The 23,828-nt window shown below is 45.0% G+C and overlaps 2 protein-coding genes across 3 annotated transcripts in view; both read right to left on the reverse strand.

Moving 5' to 3' along the window:
* Positions 1-537: 537 nt before the first annotated feature.
* Positions 538-10,909, reverse strand: tmem229b (transmembrane protein 229B). Of its 2 annotated transcripts, none has more exons than XM_042073255.1 (3): positions 10,821-10,909; positions 9,280-9,595; positions 538-1,501 (listed from the first exon to the last, which is right to left on the reverse strand). In XM_042073255.1, the coding sequence occupies exon 3, from the start codon at positions 1,422-1,424 to the stop codon at positions 840-842; it is 585 nt and encodes a 194-aa protein (XP_041929189.1). In that variant the 5' UTR covers positions 1,425-1,501; positions 9,280-9,595; positions 10,821-10,909; the 3' UTR covers positions 538-839. The 2 variants fall into 2 exon arrangements, with proteins under 2 accessions (XP_041929189.1, XP_041929187.1); XM_042073253.1 differs by having other exon boundaries at positions 538-1,504.
* A 1,081-nt stretch (positions 10,910-11,990) lies between these two features.
* mta1 (metastasis associated 1) overlaps positions 11,991-23,828 on the reverse strand; it is a 36,116-nt gene continuing 24,278 nt past the window's right edge. Inside the window, exons 10-17 of the mRNA XM_042071707.1 lie at positions 18,732-18,790; positions 17,096-17,340; positions 16,603-16,754; positions 15,739-15,928; positions 14,467-14,556; positions 13,944-14,096; positions 12,983-13,158; positions 11,991-12,759 (exon numbers count right to left, since the gene is read on the reverse strand). Of these exons, the coding sequence (XP_041927641.1) occupies positions 13,049-13,158; positions 13,944-14,096; positions 14,467-14,556; positions 15,739-15,928; positions 16,603-16,754; positions 17,096-17,340; positions 18,732-18,790 (999 nt within the window). The 3' untranslated portion in view covers positions 11,991-12,759; positions 12,983-13,048. The remainder of the gene's footprint in view (positions 12,760-12,982; positions 13,159-13,943; positions 14,097-14,466; positions 14,557-15,738; positions 15,929-16,602; positions 16,755-17,095; positions 17,341-18,731; positions 18,791-23,828) is intronic.

Here is a 23,828-nt window from a genome sequence, read left to right on the forward strand (position 1 = left end):
CCCAGCTGACAACTTGTTCTTGCAGCGCCCACACATACACACACAAAAACAAACACACACACACACACACACACACACACACAGTGGTGGTGTGTGGAGCTGCACTGGAATGGATTAGCTGCTAGTTCAGTTCTCTCTAACGTTCACTGCTGCAACACAGAGCGAAGAGAGACAGGGATCGGGCAGTCCTCACGGGAGGGCAATTGTGTGTGTGTGTGTGTGGGTGTGTGTGTCCTGTATGTGTGCGAGTGCATCTACGTGTGAGTGGGTGGTTATGTGTTTGTGGGTGGATGGTTGTGTGCATGTATGTTTGTGTGTGTGTATCTGCTTGTGTATGTGTGTGTGTGTGTGTGTGTGTGTTCATGGTTGTGACACTCCTCAGCGCTTATTCTTGCACATCTGAAGTGTCAGTTGGCCTGCTCCTTCACACCAGCTCCTCAGGGCTGCATTCCTTACTCCTCCTTTCTCTATTCTCTCACCCTTCATCCCTCCTTCTCTGGCTTCTCCCTCTCCTCTGTAGTCCTTCCTCCACCTCTCTCCTCTTTCTTTCCCTCCCTCCCTCCCTTTCCTTATTCTCTCTCTCTCTCTCTCCTCAGAGAGAGAGAGAGGTATGATATGTCATGGAGGAGGTGTGCTGCTTGCTAGTTGGGTGAGGTCTGGTGTGGGTAAGGTTTTTAGAGAGTGTGTGGTGTGTGTGTGTGTGTGTGTGTGTAAATGCTTTCTTCCATGTATTTCTGTGTGTGTGTGTGAGTGTGTGTGTGTGTGTGTGTACGTTTCCAGTGGCGGGCAGGAGAGGTCAGACACGAGCAGTCCTGCTGCCGTCACGATCTCGTCCCGTTTCAGTCCACTTTCACGTATCCGTTCACACTCATCGCCCCCCTGCCTCCACGCTCCCCTCCTCCTCCTCCTCTTCCTCCTCCTCCTCCTCCTGCCCTGCCCGGCTCGCCCAGGTCGTGGAAGCACAGCCGCAGCGTGTTGCGGATGACCAGCCGCTCCACGATGAACGAGGCGCAGAACCAGGGCACGGCGTACTCGGCCGTGATCAGGCCCATGAAGTTGTACTGGAACTGCGAGTAGTCCCACGGGCAGGCGTTGAACTGGCGCAGGAGCAGGCCCGTGCCGAACTCCCACAGGTACGTCCACAGCGTGTAGATGAGGCAGCGGAGAAGGACCGGGCAGCTGCCGCGCAGGCGCAGGTACATGCGCTCCACGATCAGGATGCACGTGCCGTAGATGAAGAGTGCCCACACGCTGGTGACCCCGGGGAACTTCCAGTTGCAGTGGACCACGAACTCCCAGGCGGCGGTGAACATCACCTCGCAGAAGTAGCCGTGGATGGCGTACAGGTACCAGCGGTACAGCGCCGTCAGGGGTTCGGGGGCTGACGCACCCGCGGCCGCCAGGGCGATCTCCGCGGACACCATCCCTGTGTCGGTTCTCCCTCTTCTATGGCAGAGAAGGGACGGATGGAGATGGGGGGATGGTGGAGTCCCACAGAGCCCTGCTGGGAGAGGATGGGGAGGAAGACTGGGAGTGAGTCGAACCAGAGAGGTACCACAGAACAAAACAAAACTGTAACGTCAGGCACCCGGGAACTTATTTTTGACCAGGGGTGCTGAATAACAAAAATAATGGATGTCCGACGATTTCTCCCCTCCTGGACATGTTTCGGATTTTGACTGCTAAATACGTCATTTTAATGCGGTGTGCGGGTGATAGAGAGAAGTTTTAGAAAAGTCTTGGGCAGCCACAAATTCTAATGTTCCGCAACAGCACTCCGACTCCACTGCACCCACCCTAACCCAACAGAAGCGCACTTGACATCATTAGCCTATTTCAGTATAGCTAAGGAAAATTACTTTTCTGATCGTCAAAACCACACCAGAGATGTTTGGCTTTAAATATAGGCTAATAATCAGGCTGCAATGATCTCGCAAATAATTCCTGAATAGCCTAAAGTGTGTCGTCTCCACAGCAAGTATGTATCCTAATAATTTCTATCTTAGCGACTAGTGAAATGATTTCACTAGCTATAATTTATTAATTTTGCAAAACTGTACAACACAATTAAAGTTTCTTTCAGCTTATCCATGCTTTTTTGAACGTGTAAATCGCATAGAATATGTAGGCCTATATCAACCGTAGGCCTACACACTTGATCAGTATCACATAGCTGAAACCACGCTACGGTTCTTACAGTAACTGACTCACGTTCACGTTGATCTCTATAACTGTTAATTTTTAGTAGCCTATATTCGAACCAATCCATAACCCTTTTTTGCTATTTGACTCATCATGTCAGACAGCAAATTAGTAATTATTTTAAAATATAATACATTTTAAAAATCTATCTCCTGCCAGCAGGGGGTGCTGCAGCACCCTCAGCACCCCCCTTCCCGCGCCCTTGTGTAACGTTACAGTACATGATAAATATTACCCACGAGAACACTGGGCTGGGTTTGTGGTTGAAGTTGACCAGTATTAAAGTGTAAGTTCAGTGTAAATTGACCCATAGTCCTATTGTTCAAGCTCATCGCATGCAGCCCATAGGAAAAATAATGAGACAATTTTGGACAACATAGAATACGTTATGGACAGGCAGCTTAAAGCAGACCCATGGGGGCAGTGGGGAGTTACTTTCAGTTTCAGTTTTGATGCTCCTATGGGTACTTTAAAGCTCTGTACTACTCCCATACATGACCAAGACCTCCATTCATTCAGGTCTGGTCTGACCACTGTGTAGTGTGTCAGCCACCTGACACTGTGAAAGCCCATCTGATTAGTACATGATAAGCCTGCTCTGAGTAGAAATCCCCTCAAGCAAGTATGCACACACACTTGCATGTACACACATACACACACCCAGAGAGAGAGAGAGAGAGAGAGAGAGAGAGAGAGAGAGAGATTATGGGGAAACCATATGGGTAGTGTCCTTCTGAGAGCTCCAATCTCAGATTAAGAACCAAATGTCGCCTAGGCGTGACAAGTACCGTGTTTGGGGAAAGATAATGAAACAGTCAAACACATTTCCCTACGGAGGCTTTAGAGCTTAGGTCCACACGGCTCGGAAGAACTAGCTCCACTTCCCACCAATATCACATTTCCATCTCCATGTGCTCTGCCCTCCCTACCTCTTCCACCTACTGTAACTGGCAACTGAGCTAACCCAACTCTCTCTGTTCATCTCTGTTCAACTTCACTGCAGTGTCCAACGCCATCTTCGTCTCCCAGTCCCTCGCCTCCTCCACACCAGATGTCTGTCCCACGAGGCTCTCGCCGTTGAGCTCAGAGAGGGAAAAAAGTGTGTGCGAGAGAGAGAGAGAGAGAGAGAGAGTGAGTGTGTGTGTGTGTGTGTGTGTGCGCGGGCAGCATGTGCGTGTGTGTGTGTGTGGCCATAGAGAGCTTCAGGACCTGACATGCCAGAATATTTTATGCTATCTCCATTTTATCTCCGCACTTAAGCCAAACAACCCGAAGAGCAATCAGGGCCATCACACAGACAGGAAGTGCTATATAGTATTCATGGCAACAAAAGCACTGAACAGGATTCTTCCAGCGGAGGGTTAGGAACTCATGAGTGTCTCTGTGCTTAATGTAGCTACGCACTGCATCACCCCACGAGTTGACGTGGGGTATTTGGGGCAATTTCTCCATCCATGTAAGGGAATATAGAACCGGGATCGTCAAACTAACAACACCAATTAAAAAAGACTAAATGTTATACTCCTGATGATCGTGTTGTGATTGATGTCCAGAGCATCTGGAATAGAATGTTGGATCTGGAACGGAATGTTAGATTAATCTTGGGTTTTAATGCGATAATAATGGAAGTAATAATAAACTGATCTGTATTTATGGGTATTTATACTCTCTAACTCTATTTCTCCCTCCCTCTCTCTCTCCCTGTGTGTGTGTTTGTATGTGTGTGTGTGTGTGCATGTGTGAGTGTATGTGGAGCATGCTATTTATAGAGATAGATATGTCTGATGTATGTCTGCTGTGTGTGTGTGCGTCTGTGTGTTTATGTCTGCTCATGATCCAATTGCCCATCACCCACTCCCACCCACACATATAAACACACACACACACACACACACACACACACACACACACAAGCTATTCAGGCTTTCAGGCGTATTGATTGATCCCCAGCTGAACCTACCACCCTGTTGACCGGGTGTCATCCCATCCAATCCCATTCCAGCTCAGCAATCTGTCCATCCTGTCTGCCTGCATGTGCCCGTGCTTTGGACTAGCAGCCGTAGGTGTGCCAGGCTGCCACTGCACTGAAAAACCCTTAATTGTTTGTGAAGGGTGGAGAGAGGCATTCATAACAAAGAGAGAAATCGAGCGAAGGGTTGCAGAAATGCTGAGTGCTGAAATCCTTGTGGGAAGGTCAGCAGTTGTGCCAACAGGGGCATGCTTAAGCAACGCTTAACAGGTCAGAGAATGTTGCGATGTGATAGGTCACAAGGTTGAGTCGGAGATGACAGCATACATAATAGGAGCCTACGATCCAGCAAACCTGTTGTTGTTGCAGCTCAGTTTATTTTTATCTTTCACTTTCACATACTTTGCGTTCATGTGAAGCAGGTCTGCAATACAGGTGTTCCTTGGTCAGATCACGTCTTAAATAACTGGACAAACAAATCGACTGTGATTCCATTCAATGATTGCCTTTGGTGCACGGCACTTGAGGTGTAAGACAGATGGCTGAATGAACAGACTAATTCAATGGTAACATAAGCGGACAAGTTGTTTCAGTATGTTTTTGAGCAGTCTGAAGGGCAGGCCTGAGGCAACCTGAGCCATGTGTTTATGAAGAGCAAAGACAAATATGCTAACAGGAAATGATGTCGCAAAGCTTCCCCTCCTCTCCTCTCCTCTCCTGCTCATTGGCTCTCAAACAGCTCCGCTCAGCAGCTGGCAGACCCTGAGAGCATCCTGGGATTGATGTTTTCAGAAAAAGGAAAATAAGATGGAGGAGGCAAAATGTGCTGCTGCCCGGTCTCCTTCACCCTCACTGCCTGGGCTGCGTAAGCCTCTGTTTGGCTGAGACATGGAGATGGAACAGCCCCAAACGGGATTGCCCATTCACCCCATGACCTCTATTGCACGTAAAGGAGGAAGCAGTTACGCACAGGCTCTCATGAGCTGGCTAAATGTGCAGACGCGATGGTAAGGGTATATGTGCGTGCCCATGCATTGTTTATTGGACACTGTGATTGGATTCCGCAGCCCAAGTCTCGTTGGTCCCCTAGGACAGTATGAGGCATGAACACCTGGCACCTGCTAACTGCAGTAAAGGTGGCCGTTTAAGTGATCGTTAAAGGTAACGTGTAGTGTACTTCTTTTAGTGTTGTGTTAATTGTGCTGCAGCTTGCCTTTATCACATGAAAATACTGGACCATGTGAGCACCTAAAACATCACATAATATGTTCTAGTATGTATTTTTTCATACTGTACTGAATAGCAAGTCTATTTTCCAGGTCATTTGTGATAGGTGTTAGCCTGACGAGCCAGGCCTACATTAAAATGTAGAGTCTGGGGACTCACCATTCGCAGTGCTCAGGCGCGAGGGGCGGGAAAATCGGTTGTCTTTCAAATTCCCTCTGCACGCAACAGGATATCCTACAACTCATGAGTCCTATGCGTTTTCCCTCCAGTGAAGCTAGTTGGCTAGTTCAAACTTTTGCCAACTTAAAAAAAAAGCTTAAAAAAGCTTAACTAGTGTCACGCTGTTCGCCAACAGCAACATCCATCTTGTTTGTTTTCAAGTAGCAGGGAATTCACGCTGAACCATTTCAACGCCATCAATCATTATGTTAAGCCCGCCTAACAAGGTCAAGGTAACTTTATTGTCCCCGAGGGGCAATTAATTGCACAGCCAGCAGACAGACATAAGGACAAGACACACAACAATACATAACAATACATAACACACAAATATAGTTAAAACAGTTTGTTTAAAATGGAAATGGAAGTCGGGATAAAAGAGTTTCTGAGTCTATTGGACCTGCATCTGGGCAGACTCTATATCACGATATGATTGGCCCTATCGAAGTTTAATTTTTCCAGCTCGCAAGCCAACGGAGAGTTGCTAGACTAGCCCGCTAGGGTGCGTCTAGATTTCTAGGCTAGATGGGTGTCATATTCACTCATGCTATTTGTTTCTGTCATATGACCTCTGGCCTACAGTGCCAGTCTCTATCTCTCCTCTCATTCTCTCTCATGACCTTTCCCATAGTGCGCTTTAAAACATCTTTGTTCAGCACCAACATTCTGTGAAGTGTCTGCCAAGTCCATGAGTCCACTCTCCATCAGCAAACACTCCATCAGGTACCTCCCTTTACGATCAGTGTGGCAAAATGCAGTTCCATTATTGCAAGACAGACACTTGGCCATTAGCCTCCATTTCCAGATCCATCAGGGACCTCTCTTCAAAGAGGAGACAACACGTTTGATGAACCAGCGAGCAGACACAGATAAGCATGCGGTCACAGCCTAAAGCACCACAGCTTTGACCACAACTCATATAGACCACTCCAATCTGATGTAAGAAAAATCCACAGCAAAAACTCTTGCACTGACATTGACACATATTTAATAGCAAAAAACTAAACTGCAGTCCATTAACGCCACACAACCAATACATTATAATAAGACTACACCATAAGACATTGCTAATATCATGCAATACCAAATGTCCTGATACAGAGTGTCCTGTATGAAATCATATTACAGGAATACTGCTGACCCTGCATTGGAGTGGATTGACCTCAGAGGCCCACATCAAGGCTTACCGTAAGGTCATTAGGGAAATTCTATTTAGTGGTTAATTTGCCAGCCTCTGCTGAAGAGCCTGTAATTTAACGGTCTAACTGGCGACACAAGTCCGACCTGAGATCGCCAGTGTCCCCCATCTATCTGACCAGTTGGATTTCAGCCTTGTGTCCCACTTGAAAATAGTGGACAACAGAGTGGCAGAGTGCTGAGACACAACTACAGTGTACAGCCATGCAGTCAAGGAGTCTGAACAATCTGTGTGTGAGGCATGTCAAATCAACTTATCACAATGGTAAAGTATTAAAAAAAAAGCAGAACAAAATGAAACAAATCCCCTAAGTACACCGCCATGCCAAGACTCATTCAATGTTATTAAATTCTTAATCATGCCTTTGTGTGAGCCTGTGTCAGTGTCAGCTGCGTTAGTGAATTCTGCGTCAGGGTATTAAGGTCTTTCTTTTTTGTCCGATGGAGTCCGAATGAATCTCCCATCTTGCCAACTGGAGAGAGTATGAGGCCTGGTTCAGGGCTTAGAACCCCTCCGGCCTGGCTTACATGTGGGTCATGTCCATGAGATTAGGAACTGCTAGGGGCTTAAGAAGGACTCGCTATAGAGCCATATTTGTGCCAAGTTCCATAATGTCCCTAAATACCAGCACAGCAGAACTCTATAGGTTTATGTAAAAAACACATATTCATTCTCAAGAGTGGTGTCAATAGGAATCTCCTCTCGTTAATCCATAATATGCACATGGAATACCCCAATAAGCACTCTGATTAACAAACATAGGTTTAAGTGTGTGTCTGTGTGTGTGTCCTTGCGTGTGTGTGTGTGTGTGTGTGTGTGTTGGTTTGTGTGTGTGTGTGTGTGTGTGTGTGTGCATGTGTGTGTGTGTGTGTGCGTGTGTGAAGAAATACTTCTATATGACAGCATGACAGACCACAGAAGTGTACAGATTGGATCACCTGTGCAAGCCTGATTCAGAAAATTCCTTTTCACTGACTAACTCAAATCATTAACAATATGAAGAGATGCTCTTTTCACTGAGAGCTGGTATATCATTTGGCATAATGTTCAGTAGGTCTATAATAATCTTATCGACGGGCTAAACCTAGTCCTGACACTTAAAATAATGTATTGATCCTGGATCAAATGACAATATAACAATACACAAATGACTACTAAAACATCTCAGATGTGCTGTATTTTTTATCCTTCAGATATGGAAAATAACAACCCCCTTATAGCACTTTTTAAAACAGTGAATACATAGGACAATCTGTACTGTGACCTACACGTAGTTAATTTTAGCTGAAGCCTGCTATATCTTGCCAGACATCTTGACAAGCACACACGGGCACGTGCACCTGCAGAGTGCAGATAGTACATTTTGTTAAAACGAACGCCACTGCGAAGGATAGTTCGTGGTACGCAATGACCTTTCCATCCCTATCTCACTCGCACTCGACTGTCCCAGCAGACAGCTCTGCTCACATCACTGTGCCCACTCTGGGCTTGCGGTCGGGCGCTGACAGCAGTGCTGAAGACGCACGGAAAAGAATCTCTCTAACTCCAGTACTTTGTTTTAGACACGCAATCATGCCTTTCTTTCCCTTTGTATTTGAAGCTTGTAAACGATTGGTTGCCAGCTCGGAGATCCTTATAGGGTGCTTGAACGGCCCCTACGGTCGGTTATGTATTTTGAGGGGTGCACACATGACTGGAGTGCTCAAGTTCTTGCAAGCCCGTTTTCCTACCGACCCGGTAGTTTCACAAAGGATCAGCAAAAGAGGAAAATACGAAAATATTTTTTGGCAGCGCTGTACACACATAAATAATCTTCCCTGCCGGTTTTGGGCTATATCAGAGCAGGCCTCGGCGGACGTGGGAGACCACAGTCGCTGCAGCATCAGCGCACCGGCCGGAGAAGGATCAAATGATTCAAAGTATCAAATGGTTCAATGCGTCACGGTACCTCATGAGGCCGTGGACAGTTAGATACCGGACGATGTCCCCCAACACGTTTATCCTTTAAGAGCCCATATTAAGCCTATGTTTACAGAGGCTTTGTACAAATTACAAGGCAGGAGTATTTTGTGCTGAAGTAGCCGGCTGATAGCACTGACATATTCTAGCCGGTGAATATCATTCCCAACTGTAGAAATCTCTGCTGTCAGTGGAAAATAAATATTTTTACGCGCAGTGACTGACACATCGTTTGAAAAAGTGGGACAACTGAGTTGGGAGCCGTGACACATCAGCCACGACGGATAGGACAGGTTTTTGTCAACAAAATTAACGTTCATTTAGTGGTAATAATGTGTCGATATAAAGGCGACGCGTGGCATCCCTGCAGGTTACAACTTACCCATTAAACGCAACACAAAAAACCTCATTGAAGCATGGGTTTGTTTGCGACACGATTGTTTTGGTGTACCGTCCAGACATCCGGCATCCGGCATAAACTGCTGTGAACAGTTACAGTGCTTACCGTCAATGTGTCCTTTAGCTGTAGATGTTTATTCTCCCGAAAATGAAAGAAGCGTAGGTATTCAGTTTAAAAGGCTAACATAAAGGGAAATGTCCTAGCTTTCCGCAGGTTTTCGAGCACTGTCGCTTCGGTCGGACTCGCTCTCTTCCCCAGACTCTCGCTCTCCCTCTCTTGCTTTCTCTCTGCTATCCAATGAAAATTGACACATTTTGACTTCACTGCAGCAGTTCGCAGCACATGCCCGGACTACTCAGATCTCGCTCTGTTGCTTAACTCTTTCGTGACCAGTGGACTCCCCATCACTTACAGAAAACGCCTGCAGAAAATGTCAGAGGGTAATTTTTAAGTAAAATCTATGCTATTAAGTGAATTTAATTTAAAATATCATCAAAAATTATAGAGCCATACAGTGTCAATTAGTGCGCAAGTAGGATATTTTGCGCATTATAGACTTCAAAGTAAAGAATATCAAACAGAATGGTTTGCATTTTAATTAGCTTTTTATACACATGTAATAAACACTGGCTTTGTCTACACCTACATTATACATTACACCTTCATTATCCTGGGCCTCTGTCAAGCCATAGGCTAGCCTACATCATTTGATTGGCTTATATAAAGAAGCTGAACAAAGTAACTCCAAAGAGCTTGATTATAAAAATAAAAAAGACCCCCTGACTCTCCTCACCAAAACAACTAAGTAAGCCTATGTTACAGTTAAATAGCTCTCCTGCGCATGTTCCCCAGTGGAGTAATTCTACATGAACACACACATAAGAAAATACCAGTGATTAGAGACTTCATACGTGACAAAGCCTTCAGGTCAGGAGCTGAGTTTTGGACAGGGTTCACTGGGTTGCCTGGATGTCATGGCAACCTTTCAGTGGCCATACAAAACCTCTCTGAGAGCCTCCCTGCCACTCTGCATTCTAAGGTGAGCCAAGGCAACGGGTCAGGATGAAAGAAAATGATTAGTCATTGGCCTTTGTTAGTCTTTTGGAGGATGAAATTGTGTCCATTCATTCAAATTGGGATGGAATTGCCAAGAGTTGCCAGCTACTGTTGATGCAACAGTAGGCCCACTGATGATGAACATACATTTGTGTAATTGGTGGTGGAAGTAGTGACATATAGTCTTTATGTGATGGAAAAAGCCTGATTCTAGTTGAGAATCTAGTGGAAACAATCAACTTGATAATGTTAGCAAGCTAAGAACCTACACTAAGATATATGCTTTTGTTTAATATATTCAGTTTCCACGACAGCAGTCTCCGACCTCCCCCAATACCAGGGTCTAGTTGATGACACACATATACAGTATATAATTGCAATTACCATCATTCAAACGGAGTCCAACCCACAATAACCATGGTAGAACCATAACCTAGGAATTCAAAGGGGCTTTTTGAGGATCTTTAAACCAATGCCCAGAGGTGTCTTTCTGTTTACCACCTGCTACCCAACAAATATTTAATGGGTGGTGAGTGGCGTGAGCAGTGAGGGGAAGAGTGTGTATCCTGTGTCACTGGCTGACCACTCACCTGTTGGGCATGACAGTGACACCAAGCAAATCAGTCAGTCACAGAGGGTGGAGCCTCGAAAAAGCCCAGAGGTTCTTTGTGGGATCATAAGACACCTGGAAGTTTTGCATCTTTTCCTGAATGTAACTCCTTTTCCACTCAAAGAACACTGAAGGGCTCTGCATCTGTAGAGTTATTGTAGGCCTATGAGGAACTTCCCAAAGGGATGAAATCAAAGAAACATTTAATCATTGATGCTCACATTCTTGCTTCCTATTCTACCTGAGATACTTACAGTTTATACTTTCTATATCTTTTGTAAAATCACGTAAAAATGAATTAACAGTTTTTAGGATTCACCATCTATCATACTACCAAAACACTATTTTTCAATTTGGAGTGTACATGTTGCACACTTAAACCCACAAATAAAACTTCCAGATCATTGTCTCTCAAGGACATACTGGACTTCAGTTAGGAACGCTGTTTTTTAAGGATACCCATGCTTCATCCTAAAGTGTTCTACCACCCCTATAAGTAACCTAATATAATAATAATAATGTTTCATTTATATAGCACCTTTTTTCAAACCCAATGGGATGTAAGGCCACAGAGAGAGAGGTTAAAACATTAAGTTTCGGGTGTTTTCATTTAGGCCTTGAAGTGCCCCAAAGTAACATCTACTTGCTTACCTTTTGCTAGTCATAGCTTCCATCCTAGTTTGTCACTAACTTCTTCTCCACATAAAAATTCAACGCTGTTGATTATTCTGCTATCAGCCCCCTCCAACATTGTCAGACTTCACTATATGGGGAAACCTGTAACTTGAGCTTATGTTGCAAAACACAGCAAACAGCAGGTGTTCCACTGAACAGATTCACAGTCAGTCACATGACAGGGACCCCTGGCTAGAGTTCACTTACGGTCAAACAACATCAAGTGAACTTGCAAGATACAACCTGTTAAGATATGACTATGGCATAAACCTTGTTTTGGATGGAGGCTGTATAAGGGCCCCCTAGATAGCCATTCACTCTTTTCTACATCCATTAATTTCTGCCTCTCCTTCTATCCCCAAGTCCATTTTGATGTGATATTCTATTTTCAATCAGCCCATTTCAATTAAGCAAGAGTTGTGTCCACTGTGTACAGTGTCGTCCATAGGTTACATAATCACACCAGACGCAGAGCAACCAAATAGTCTTGTTTTTAATGACATCATCGAAGCAGAAGATGCATTATTTATGAAAAGGTAGAAAAAGAGCACGTCTCAGTCTTTCTCAATAAGTTAAATCCATCAGCGTGCAGAGGGGACTTAGAGGACTTTTTTTCTTTAAAAAACAAACAAGAAAATAAAAATAAAAACAAAAAACAAAAATCAAAAATTGCAAGCAAAACAGAGGGGGTATTCATCCAGTCAAACAAACATACAAAAAAACATCCCCTATCCTTTTCATGTTTTTGTCTTTCATTTTTACAGTTCGGAAAACAGGGGAAAAATAAGAACCGAAAAAAAAAACAGGGCAAAACTGATGCAGGTGGCCCTGGAGTTCTCTCGGGCCTCAATGGGCTTTATGTTTTTTGTTGTTGTTTTTTTTTGCATTCCTTCAATTTCTTTTTTTTTCCAACAATAAACTGATAAGCATATGATTACAGCTGATAAAAAAAAAGAACAAGAATAATATTACAATGGCAGACATTGTCATAATAATAATAATAATAATAATAATAATAATAATAATAATAAACAATAACAACAACAACAATAATAATAATGGTGATTAAACAGTCCTGTACAGACAGCCGAGCCCTCAGATAGGTTGAAGCCTATAACCCGGTAAGACGATTGGTCGGTTCCTGCAAGGCTCGGGCTCAGTGACTGGCAGAGTGGACAGTGCAGGCTGGCTGGTGGTCAAACACTGTGGACGTCATCTTCCCTCAGCCGCCTCCTGTCTGAGGCCTGTAACACACCAAACACACACACACACACACTCCCGTGAGTTTTTTTTAAGGTCAAACGGTATTGCGTTTTTCCAGCTCACTGCACTGGTCATCATACAAGACAAATAGAATAGAACCTATTTTTGTGTGACCTCTACGCCAAGACGCCAAGTCTAATGACCATATAAGGCTGGATTATACTACTGTATGTGTGTATTTATGTGTATGGATTTATGTCTGACCTTGTCTCTGTGCAGTATGGTGCAGCGGTCACCTTGAAGGGTGAAGGGGTTGGGGGGTTGGGGTCGTCAGTCGAGCTCATGAACCTGGTCCTGCAGGGGGGGAGCAGTCCTGCCCGGCTCACACACACGCTTGGACATGATGTCCCACTGAGGGGTGAGCGCTTTGGGTTTGGTGCCTGAGAGACGACGAGAAGGGAAGAGAAGAGAAGAAAAGAGAAAGAGGAGAGGAGAGAAGGAAGGAAAGAGCAAAGTAAAGGAGGAGAAAGGAGACAATAAAGGATACAAAATAATTTAGCACGTAAACCTCCCCCCCCCCCCCCCTCCGCTCCTACTTTTAACCCTTAAAGGTGTAGGTTTTTGAACGTTCTAAGTTCCGCAACAATTGAAGGTTCTAAAATTCTATGTTGAATTCAATGAACCCAGATATTCTTTAGAACGTTCATTTCTCAACATTCCCGTCACACCAGTGTGACGGTACTCCTTTAAGGGTTAATGGACGTTTAAGTGTGGGTTTTGTTGTGTAGCTGTGATTATGTGTCTTGCAGAACAACACCCCTGACATGAAATCCTGCTAGACCATCATTTCCAGTAAATGCTGAGGAATCTGCCCTCTATTGGTAAAAACTAAACACTGCAAGGTTCAGAACGTAAACACAAGAAAAAAAACACAGTACAAGACATGCGTGCAGAGAATAAGCACGCGTGCTACAAACTAAAGGAAAATGTGCATCAGGGGACTTGGCAGCCCTTTGGCATGTGTACTGTTGGGCTGGTGACCACAGGCACTTTCATTACTGGGTGGCAATTAATCAAGGGTTTTGGGAAAGAAAGCAGATTTAAAAGTCTGCATTCATTCCTCTCTCTCTCCCCCTACCTCCCTCTCTCTCTCTCTCACCCTCCCTCCCTCCCTCCCTCTTGCCCGCTCACACCCTCCCTCCCTCCCTCTTGCCCTCTCACTCACCCTCCAGGCCGTTGTGCTGCTCGTAGTTGCGCTTGCCCAGGATGGTGGGTGAGCCGTTGTTGAGGATGGGCGAGGACTTGATGGGCGTCATGCTGCTGGTGGTGATGGTGGCAGTGCGCTGGCCCTCTGGTTTTGGGGGACACGGGTGGGCCTCTGAGACAGGACGGACACTCCAGTTACCATAGTTACATCTAACCAGCCGTCTCTCACACCAGTCACAACTACAGGTACACTTTGTGACAATTACAGGCAACCTTTCAACCTTACAAATTACAGGCAAACAAACTAGTTAATTCATAAACATCCAAAGTGAAAAAAAAAGGCAATATTTGTGTTGCCTTATTATGCTTTTAATTCCTTTAAGTTATTTTGTCTTTTGCATGCCATGGTAGCTACTTTGTTTTAAAGACAATAATTCACACTTAATTGAAAAAGACTAGAGGAAAAATAAGCAAATAACAGTCAGATCTACTGTCAGGTATGTGAGTGAGACCAGGAAAGGCCCGTTCCCTTCTCTCCTTACCCAGATATCTAACCACCGATTCCAGAGGCTTCCTCACCAACGGTTTGAGTGGCTGCAGCTTTTTGGGAATTTCTGGCAACCGTACCACACCTATGAAAGACCGCAGAATAAGCAACAGGCAAACCCAAACCAGCTTCATTTCTCCATCTCTGAACCCAGATTCATCCCAACAATGGACCTATGGCATTATAATGAGAAAGCAACCCCAACAGCATCAAAGACACATAGGATTGGAAGCAGTTTCAGGCTGAAATATCAACATTCCCTCACTTTAGAACACAATTTAAATGTATGGGTAGTTTGACTCAAGGCTCTGGTATAGTAAAACTGACTGAGCTAAGCAGTTATCATGACCCACATGAAATAACATGACCCTTGTTACCAGTAATTTTCAGCTTATTGACCGAGTTTTATGCATTGCATTGCTTTGCAAAATGTGTTTAGCTATGAGATTAATACATGGTGTTCATTTGGATTAAAGCATGATCTATGAGGGGTGAAAATAACAAAAACTAAATTAAACTGTACTTAATAAATCGTTATTGTCCATTTTGAAGGATTCACTTTATTTAAGCCTCATGCAATTACATACGTTATCATTTACTTTAAGTGTGTTTCATTTACTTTTAGAGTTTGCTTTTAGGTTGCACCTTAACCTGTCAATCACCATTAATTGTCTCAATTACAAATGCCTGGCTGCAAGTGCATGACTAGTGGAGGCAACGAATGCACTTCCGTTTGATGAAATAAAAGATTTTCTCTTATACAAGTCACGGCACTTACGGTTGTGTTATTACATATAAAACTGAGGTCATGGTGAGATGACAAAACTAGCAGAGGGGTAGCCTGAGGCAACAAGTGGCTTTCAAGTAACCAGAGTCTTTGACTCATGGCTAAGGCTTTCCTCCTCTTGGCAAACACCGCGCTCTCCCGATTATTCTCTTGTTTCTTTGTGGGTGCGTAATCCAGGGAACTCATAGAAAATAACAAATGTTTGCACTCCAAAAAACTTTTCTTGCTTTTTAAGATCAATCGAAACGTTTGTCAATTAACCCCTGTGCTTAAATGGATTAAAAAGCAAGAAAAGATTTTTGGAGTGCGACCATTTGTTATTTTCTTTAAGGCTTTCCTCCCCCATTATGGGATGTAGAAACCATAGAAATGACTATGGTTTGGCCAGGCATGAAATACTGTTTCGCAACGTTTAGGACAGTTTGTGAAGGGTGACTATTCTACTGTATCGTACTGTCGCAGTTAGTCTTCGACACTCACACTCAGCCTTGATGGCGGCCGCGTTGACGGGGTTGTAGGGGTGCCGGCCCAGGAATTGGGAGCGCAGCAGGTCCTGGCAGACGCGGCGGGCAGCGCGGGTCAGGTGGGTCGCGTGCAGGTAGAAGGCCTGCCTCGTCTTCACCGCAAATTTGGGGCTGCCGCCGTGCCTAACCGGCAGGTTATGGCCACTCTGAAACACAGACAGATGAACAGACAGTTTCAGATGCAACAAAACCAATTTATTCCTCATTGAGAAAGGCAGAGAATTCAATACTGGAATCTCCACTTCTCTATGCACATTGTATTATTTGCAGTTTGACAAAAAAATTGACAGACTAGCAGATGGTTAGGGCCAGAGCCCTATATATACAGATACAGCTCTGGGTAGGGCTAGAGTGAAAGCTGGGTATTTTGCTATAATTATTCTTCATTTTGCAAGCATTTTACCATGACAGTGCAATATGGCTTCAGAAAGGAGCAGTGTACATTTCATTTCTGCTTATATTTCATTTCATTCTTCTCTCTTAGGACATCCTCTACTCCCCATATCTCAAAAGGGAGAACGGGCTGTGCCTTCACTTCAGTCTACCACCCACACAGGTACGCTTTGTAATGACATGCTATAAAGAGGAACCGCTCCAAAAGCACAGCTTTTAGTTCTGCGAGTTTCATTTTCATGTGTATCTTTATTCATTATTTTTGGATACCAGTTTATGGCAGATCCCAAAATAAAAAGGGATCACATGACCTAACGCTAAACAGCCATTCCTACTAGGACATCACTCCATGTTTCTTCCACACAAATAGTAAATCTGATAACTATTTGAACTGCATGGTTCTGGCTGAACAGGTGTTGGGACTGACCAGGTTGTTGCGGTTGGGTCCCGGCCTCTCCCCGTCCAGGCGTGTGGGCATCTTCAGACCGCCGTACTTCTTCCAGTACGTCCAGCAGGAGGCGCAAAGCCGACACTGCATGTTGGGAGGACCCCACGAGTACCACTGATACGAGGTGGTGGCTACAGACGACATTCACACACACATATATACACAGAGAGAGAGGAGAGAGAGAGAGAGAGAGAGAGAGAGAGAGAGAGAGAGAGAGAGAGAGAGAGAGAGAGAGAGAGAGAGAGAGAGAGAGAGGAGAGAGAGAGAGAAAAAGAAAGAAAGAAAAGAAAGAAAGAAAAGAAAGAAAGAAAAAGAAAGAAAGAAGCTTTTATTTATTATCTCTCATTACATATTAATGTTTTATGTATATTTGCTATTACGGATGCCTAAAAACCTTCCTCCGAAACACAGAGTCTTGCTCTCTGCGTTTGCATGGAGGTAAAAATCTCACCACTGTTCGGCTGGTACTCACTGTAGCAGCTCTCGCAGGCGCGGCCCAGCACTGCTGGCTGACCCGGGACCACTGCTGCTGCTGCTGCTGCTGCTGCTGCTGCTGCTCCCCCGGGCCCGGGCGCCACGGCCGGAACCCCCGCTGCTGCTGCCGCCGCCGCTGCTGCCGCCGGAGCCCCTGCTGGAGCTCCTGCTGCCCCGCCGCCATTCACCAGGCCAGACAGCTTCATGCTGTTGGAGCTCAGCTGGTTAGGGTTGGGCTTGTTACTGGAGGGGAGGGAGTCAGAGGAAACACACACACACACACACACACACACACACACACACACACACACATATTAACTAACATTTCACAAAACCACTGAGAATGAGAATACAAGTGTTTAGCGTTCTTTACTCAACACTACTAGTAATCTACACACTGAGTGGGGAGAAGGAGTATGATACGTAGATGAGCATCATACGTACATTAGATGAGCATTCTAATCTGGCTTTGTCTTTTGACCTGTGAATACTCACTAGTTGGGTGTGTAGGCTTTGGGCTGTATTTTGCACACTGGCGCATGGCGTAAAACTCGTTTTCCACCCGCGCAAAATTTAATTTGGTATTTTGCACGTTTATTTTTTAAACAATGCACCCAGGGGTGTGGCAATTAACAACCTAGGGAGTGGCCTGGCGCATTGTCTAAAAATCGCTATTGTACACCTGGTCAGAAGTCTATGGCGAGTTGTTTATATGTTATTTTAAGAGCGCATTGTCAACAGGCATATTGGCAGGTGCATGCACCATCTTTCTATCATTCATGAATGCACACCAGCGCACGTCCATGCAAAACATTACAAATTGCACGATTACAATGGGAAACATAATTAGAATAAAGATATTACGAAATACTGTACATCTCATGATGAGTAGTTATTTACCATCATTTGCTAATTGGTAATGACTGTTAAAAGTGATTAGGGGAGAGGCGAGAGACACGTATGGAGCACAGCTGAAGACGCACGGTCACGAGATATAAGCAACTCCTCTGCAGGATAAATGTTGTTTTGTTCAGTCATTTGAGCAATATTTGGGTAAGTGTTGCTTTTTTCAGCCTATGTTTTCGATGGTAACTCATTGTCAGTCAATAGTGAAAGTAACTGCATTTAACTGTCTTGTCGTTGACGAACACCTTGTTGAAGTTAGTTTTACTTTGCCAATGAGTTCAAATAATAGACGAGTGCAAATGCGTGAAGGCTATGCTAGGTTTTAGTAAAGCATGGTTTAGTGGAATTACTATTCCATACGGTCTCGCAAGCAGCCTCCTTCAAATGAGCCGTTGAATGTCAAAATACCGATGCATTTATTTGACATTGCGCAATTGCGCCGTTAAAGGGAGTGACAGATGTCATTCTCATTGGTTTAAATGATGTTACGCCCCAAACACACCCATATGACTGATTAAAAAACCTAGGAACACCTTGTTGCGCCATGTGCTTGTCGTTTGATAACGAAACCCCTCCCAATGTGGACTGGACATCCTACTAAATTTGAATAAGCTTTTGACGAGTGATGATGCGCTTTAGAATGTCATGATGGGGCCCTTTGTCTTTTGACCTGTGAATACTCACTAGTTGGGTGTGTAGGCTTTGTCTTTTGACCTGTGAATACTCACTAGTTGGGGATGTAGACCTGCTTCAGTTTGCTCTCGGCCTCGGCTGCTTTTAACCGTTTCTGTGCCAAACAGAGGTCAAAGGAACATGGGTCATCAATTTATTAGTGACTGCGATCCGTGATGGACACAGCATGGTAAAAATACCACATGGTTATGAAAAATACCACAAAGACAGAGAGGGACACAGAACAATGTGCTGTTAACCCGCAAAAACAGTTGGAATTACTGGAGGGGAAATGTTGCAAGTTTAAGCCACAAGTCCTGGGATTCTGGCTGGAAGATCCCTACATGAAGCTGATATGCCAGATGTTGTTTTATCCGAACACAAAAGAACAAAAAAAAGGACAAACAAATAGCATCAAGAGATGAGGGCTGGAGGAGATATGACTGAGAAAAAACCAATAGACTTACCTGTTGGACATATCTGTCTGTGGTTTTCCACATGTAGTAATACTCAATAATACTGGTCAAGGACTTCCAAGGCAGCTGCAAGGCAGAAGGCATTTAACATGAGCACCACATTCTATACGTACACATACATACCACAGCTTGTCTTTTATAACCAGAAAGGGGTAAAACAATTAGCATCCATTCTTAAATGTCTTTATTCCCCCTCTGTGTTATAGAACCTGCAGTAAATCAGGTGTCCTAACTGGGGTCTGCGAGTTGGTCCAAGGCTCAACTCAGGGAGACCATGAAGAAACCCTCAGAATGAACAAAACAAAACTCTTAACAAAGAAACCTGCTGGCTCTCCATCCATCAAACTGGGCCATAGTGCATCAAACTGGGCCAAAATAGCAACCAGCAGGAGGTTGTCTGCTTTTAAGACAAAGAAAACAAAGAGGCCTCCATTGTCCGCATTGTTCTCCACCTCTCCTCTACTGCTTCACCCCTTTTTCCTTCTGCTCCCTCTCTCCTCAACAAAACCACAAATGACATCTCTCTCTCTCCTTGCCTTCCCCCTTTTCAACTCTTTCGGTTGGCATTCCTTTCTTCTCTTTCGTAACCCTCATACCCACTCTCTCCTTTTTAACTTCTACACTCGCTTGGTCATCTCGCACGCACGCCCGCCCGCCCACTCTCCACGCCACACTGCTTCACTCACAAAGTCCTGCTGGATGTCGGCGAAGTCTTTGCCGTATTTCTCCAGCGCCTCCTCGAAGAGGTTGGCCTCCGAGGCGCTCCACTCCTCCATCTCGTCCCGACAGAGCACGGGCCCGCCCTGGGGCACCAGCGCTGCGATGGCCCGCGTCATGTCGTAGCCGTTCTTGTGCAGCGTGTCCATGGCATGGAACTGTGGGGGGGGGGGGGGGGGGGGGAACAATTTCAACACTTAAGATTCATGTACATGGACACACACATATTTACACACACACACACACACACACACACACACACAGACAAATACATAAACAAACACATAAACACACACACACACACACATCTATACACACATATACATACACTGATACTGTAGATAGATAGATAGATGAATAGATACTTTATTGATCCCCAGGGGAAATTCAAGGTCTCAGTAGCATACAGACAAACACACACACATTCACTAACAGCAGAAAAAGTAATTAAAAGGTATTTATACCATGGTCTAGGTTGAAAAGGGTGTCGTTTAAAAAGTGATATACTACACCTATAAAAAGACGTTCCGTTCGAATTGCCTGATGACAGTTCTAAATCACTGTGCTGGCTCAAACGCTAGTTGGTAACCAAGGCAGCATTGTCAACAATCAACTTATCAACATTCCACAGCGTTGCGATAAACAGCTAAAAAAACTAACGATTTTAGCTCTAAAACTCATTTAGTATTAATAATTGATTTCATATGTATTTATTTTGTAAGTAACCATGGTATAAACGGGATAATGCCCTTCGATGCGTCCATTATCAGAAATAAATGGACTTCGTGGAAGCAACCTCCGCTTTGCGTCGGACAGTTCACGCCTTATCGTCGTCCATTTATTTCTGATAATGGACACCTCGTTGGGCATTATCCCTTACATAATATAAAAACACAACTAAGCAATAAGGATAGTAGAAGATAAAGAATATACTAAATATACTAAAATACAAATTATACTAACTAACACTTAATCTAAATCAATTCTAAAAACAAGTATCCACATAGTGGTGATTAATCAATCAAGAGGCGCTTGCAATGACTGAGGCAGGGACTGAGCCTGTGATTCTCTGTGCATAATAAGGTAAGGTAAGGTGCTCTGTGTGAGTGAGTGCCATGGTGATAGTGCAAATGAGTAAGTCAAACAGTGCAAGAATAAAGTCTATATATGTGTATATATATATAACTATTTTAAGAAAAGGTAGAAGTGTGGCCAAAGTTCGGCTGTGGCATGGAGGTAGGGGTTATGCATATGTGCTAATGTGCTAATATAGCACGCAAACAGTGAGGCAGAAAGACAGTGGTAAAAAGTGGCTAGTAGACAGACAGTATCCAAACATGGAGGGGGTGAAGAGGCAGACAGACTATGCGGAGAAGTCTATAACGTTCTACATACTCGACGCACCTGACCGGTAGCGCGACAATGTGACGTCACAGAAGCGCCGTAACCATTTATACTCGTGCGTCATGGTCACGACACTAGTTGCAATATTCTCCTGAACAGAGGTGTCGCTGTTGTGAAAAGATTAACGCTAACTACGTTACACAGCAGAAGAAGCTGCATTAAGAAACACTAGTGGCAGAGAATGTAAACGGGCTCTGCTATTAGCTAGCCTCTGTGATGGTACTTCAGACTTTGGTTGCTACTATTCACAACTACCACCATCATTATCATCTAGTTTCCAAGGTGTGCGCACATAGATAGATAGATGGATATATAGATAGATACTTTAGTCATCCCGAGGGAAATTTTAATAATTTAAACAGTTTAGTTAGCTGGCTAGCTAGCTAGCAGCTGGCTGAGTTTGTGTAATTTCCTGAAGTGGAAAGAGATTTTGTTCAGGCCTTAATAGATATCCTTTGTTTGAAAATAAATTGTTTCTATTCTTTCCTCTTAATTCCATGTGTTGCAACTATCGCTGGTAACTTTGTTAACTTATCCAGCAAACTATTAAAAATTCACGACTGTATCAAAACACTGCAACTCTCACTTGCCCTCGAACTTGTCCATCTTCCTGTTTCCGCTTTGTCGCGCTCGTCTGAAAAAAAATGAGTGGTGCGCTACCTCGCACTACCTGGCTAAAATCCTGGCGCGCCAGCAAGATCTACGTCATTTTGACGTCACGGTGTCACGCTACCGGTCGGGTGCATCGAGTATGTAGAAGCCCTATCTCGCCTCTTCCCTTGAGTGAAGCATTGAACAGTTCAATGGCCCTGGGGACAAATTACTTCCTCAGTCTGTCTGTTGTGCAAGGCAGTGAGCGAAGTCTCCAGCTGATCAGGCTCTTCTGCTTAACAATAGTGCTGTGGAGTGGGTGATACTCATTGTCCAAGATGTTGATCAGTTTGTTCAGGGTCCTTTTGTCAGATATTGAAGTGATTGAAGCACTCCAGTTCAGCTCCCACTACAGAGCCAGCTTTCCTTACCAGCCTGTCAATTTGCCCCGCATCCTTCTTCTTTGTGCTTCCTCCCCAGCATACCACTGCATAGAAGAGGACGCTGGCAACAACAGACTTGTAGAACATCCTGAGGAGCTTACTGCAGACATTGAAGGACCGCAGCCTCCTCAGGAAGTACAGCCTGCTCTGCCCTTTCTTGTAGAGTGCATCAGTGTTGGCTGACCAGTCCAGTTTATTGTCCACGTGGAGACCCAGATACTTGTAGGTGCTTACCACCTCCACATTGACCCCATCAATGGGGACTGGTAGCAGAGTGGGCTTAGACCTGCGGAAATCCACCACCATCTCCTTGGTCTTTGAAGTGTTGAGTTGAAGGTGACTGAGTTTGCACCATTGCACAAAGTCCTCCACCAGGCTCCTGTACTCCTCCTCCTGCCCGTTCCTGATACACCCCACAATTGCGGTATCGTCAGAAAACTTCTACATGTGGCATGACTCGGTGTTGTAGCGGAAGTCAGATGTGTACAGGGTGAACAGGACTGGAGAGAGCACAGTTCCCTGTGGCGCTCCGGTGCTGCTGATCACAGTGTCAGAGAGACAGTTCTTCAGTCTGACGAACTGTGGTTGCTCGGTCAGGTAATCTGTAATCCAGGTTACCAGGTGAGCGTCCACACCCATCTGCAAGAGCTCGTCTCCCAGTCTGAGGGGTTGGATGGTGTTAAAAGCACTTGAGAAATCAAAAGAACATGATTCTCACAGCACTTTTCCCCTTGTCTAGGTGAGAATGTGTTGTGTAGAAGATAAGTGATGGCATCGTCCACGCCCACTTTCTCCTGGTATGCAAACTGTAACGGGTCTAGTGCATGGCGTACCGGGGGTCTGAGCATACCTAAGACCAGTCGCACCATTGTTTTCATCACATGTGATGTAAGAGCGACAGGTCTGTAGTCATTAAGCTCACTAGGGTGTGGCTATTTAGGGACAGGGGTGAGACATGATGTCTTCCACAGTGTTGGAACTTGTCCAAGGCGTAGACTCAAATTGAAGATGTGCTACAGTGGCTCCCCCAGTACAGCAGCAAAGGCCTTGAGTAGCCTTGGACACAATCGGTCAGGCCTTATTGATGTGCAGTTTCTTTAGTTGAGCTCTCACTTGATCGGTTGTGATGATGGGGGGTGTAAGGGGGGGGGTGCATCTGGGATCTGTGTGTCTGATGGCTGTTGACTGAGGTCATGGTCACCTCATTGTTCGTGATCGCCATGTGGGGGAGGGGTGCAATATCCAGTGATGGTAGGGGTGAGTGTTGCACTGGTATTGAGGGGGTGTGGGGTGGGGACTGGGGGATGACCACCTCCTTGATGTCCCAGAGTCGTGGACGCCTCCACAGGCACAGGCAAGGAGGCGCAGGCGGGGCAGGGCGTGAGGTGATGATGGTTTAGGTTGTTGGGTGTCACCGGGATGCAGAGCTGGAGAGACTGGGAGGCTGGAAGGTAAGGGGTAGGGCAGGCACGCAAACAAGAGCAGTGCCTGAGTCTGCAGGGGGTGGTGGACAGACCACTCC

The sequence above is a fragment of the Alosa sapidissima genome, chromosome 19, assembly GCF_018492685.1.
Source record: "Alosa sapidissima isolate fAloSap1 chromosome 19, fAloSap1.pri, whole genome shotgun sequence".
Classification (NCBI taxonomy): Eukaryota; Metazoa; Chordata; class Actinopteri; order Clupeiformes; family Clupeidae; genus Alosa; species Alosa sapidissima.

Excerpts from the sequence above, each read along its gene's own strand:
- tmem229b (XM_042073255.1), bottom strand. The coding sequence starts at position 1,424 with ATGGTGTCCGCGGAGATCGCCCTGGCGGCCGCGGGTGCGTCAGCCCCC.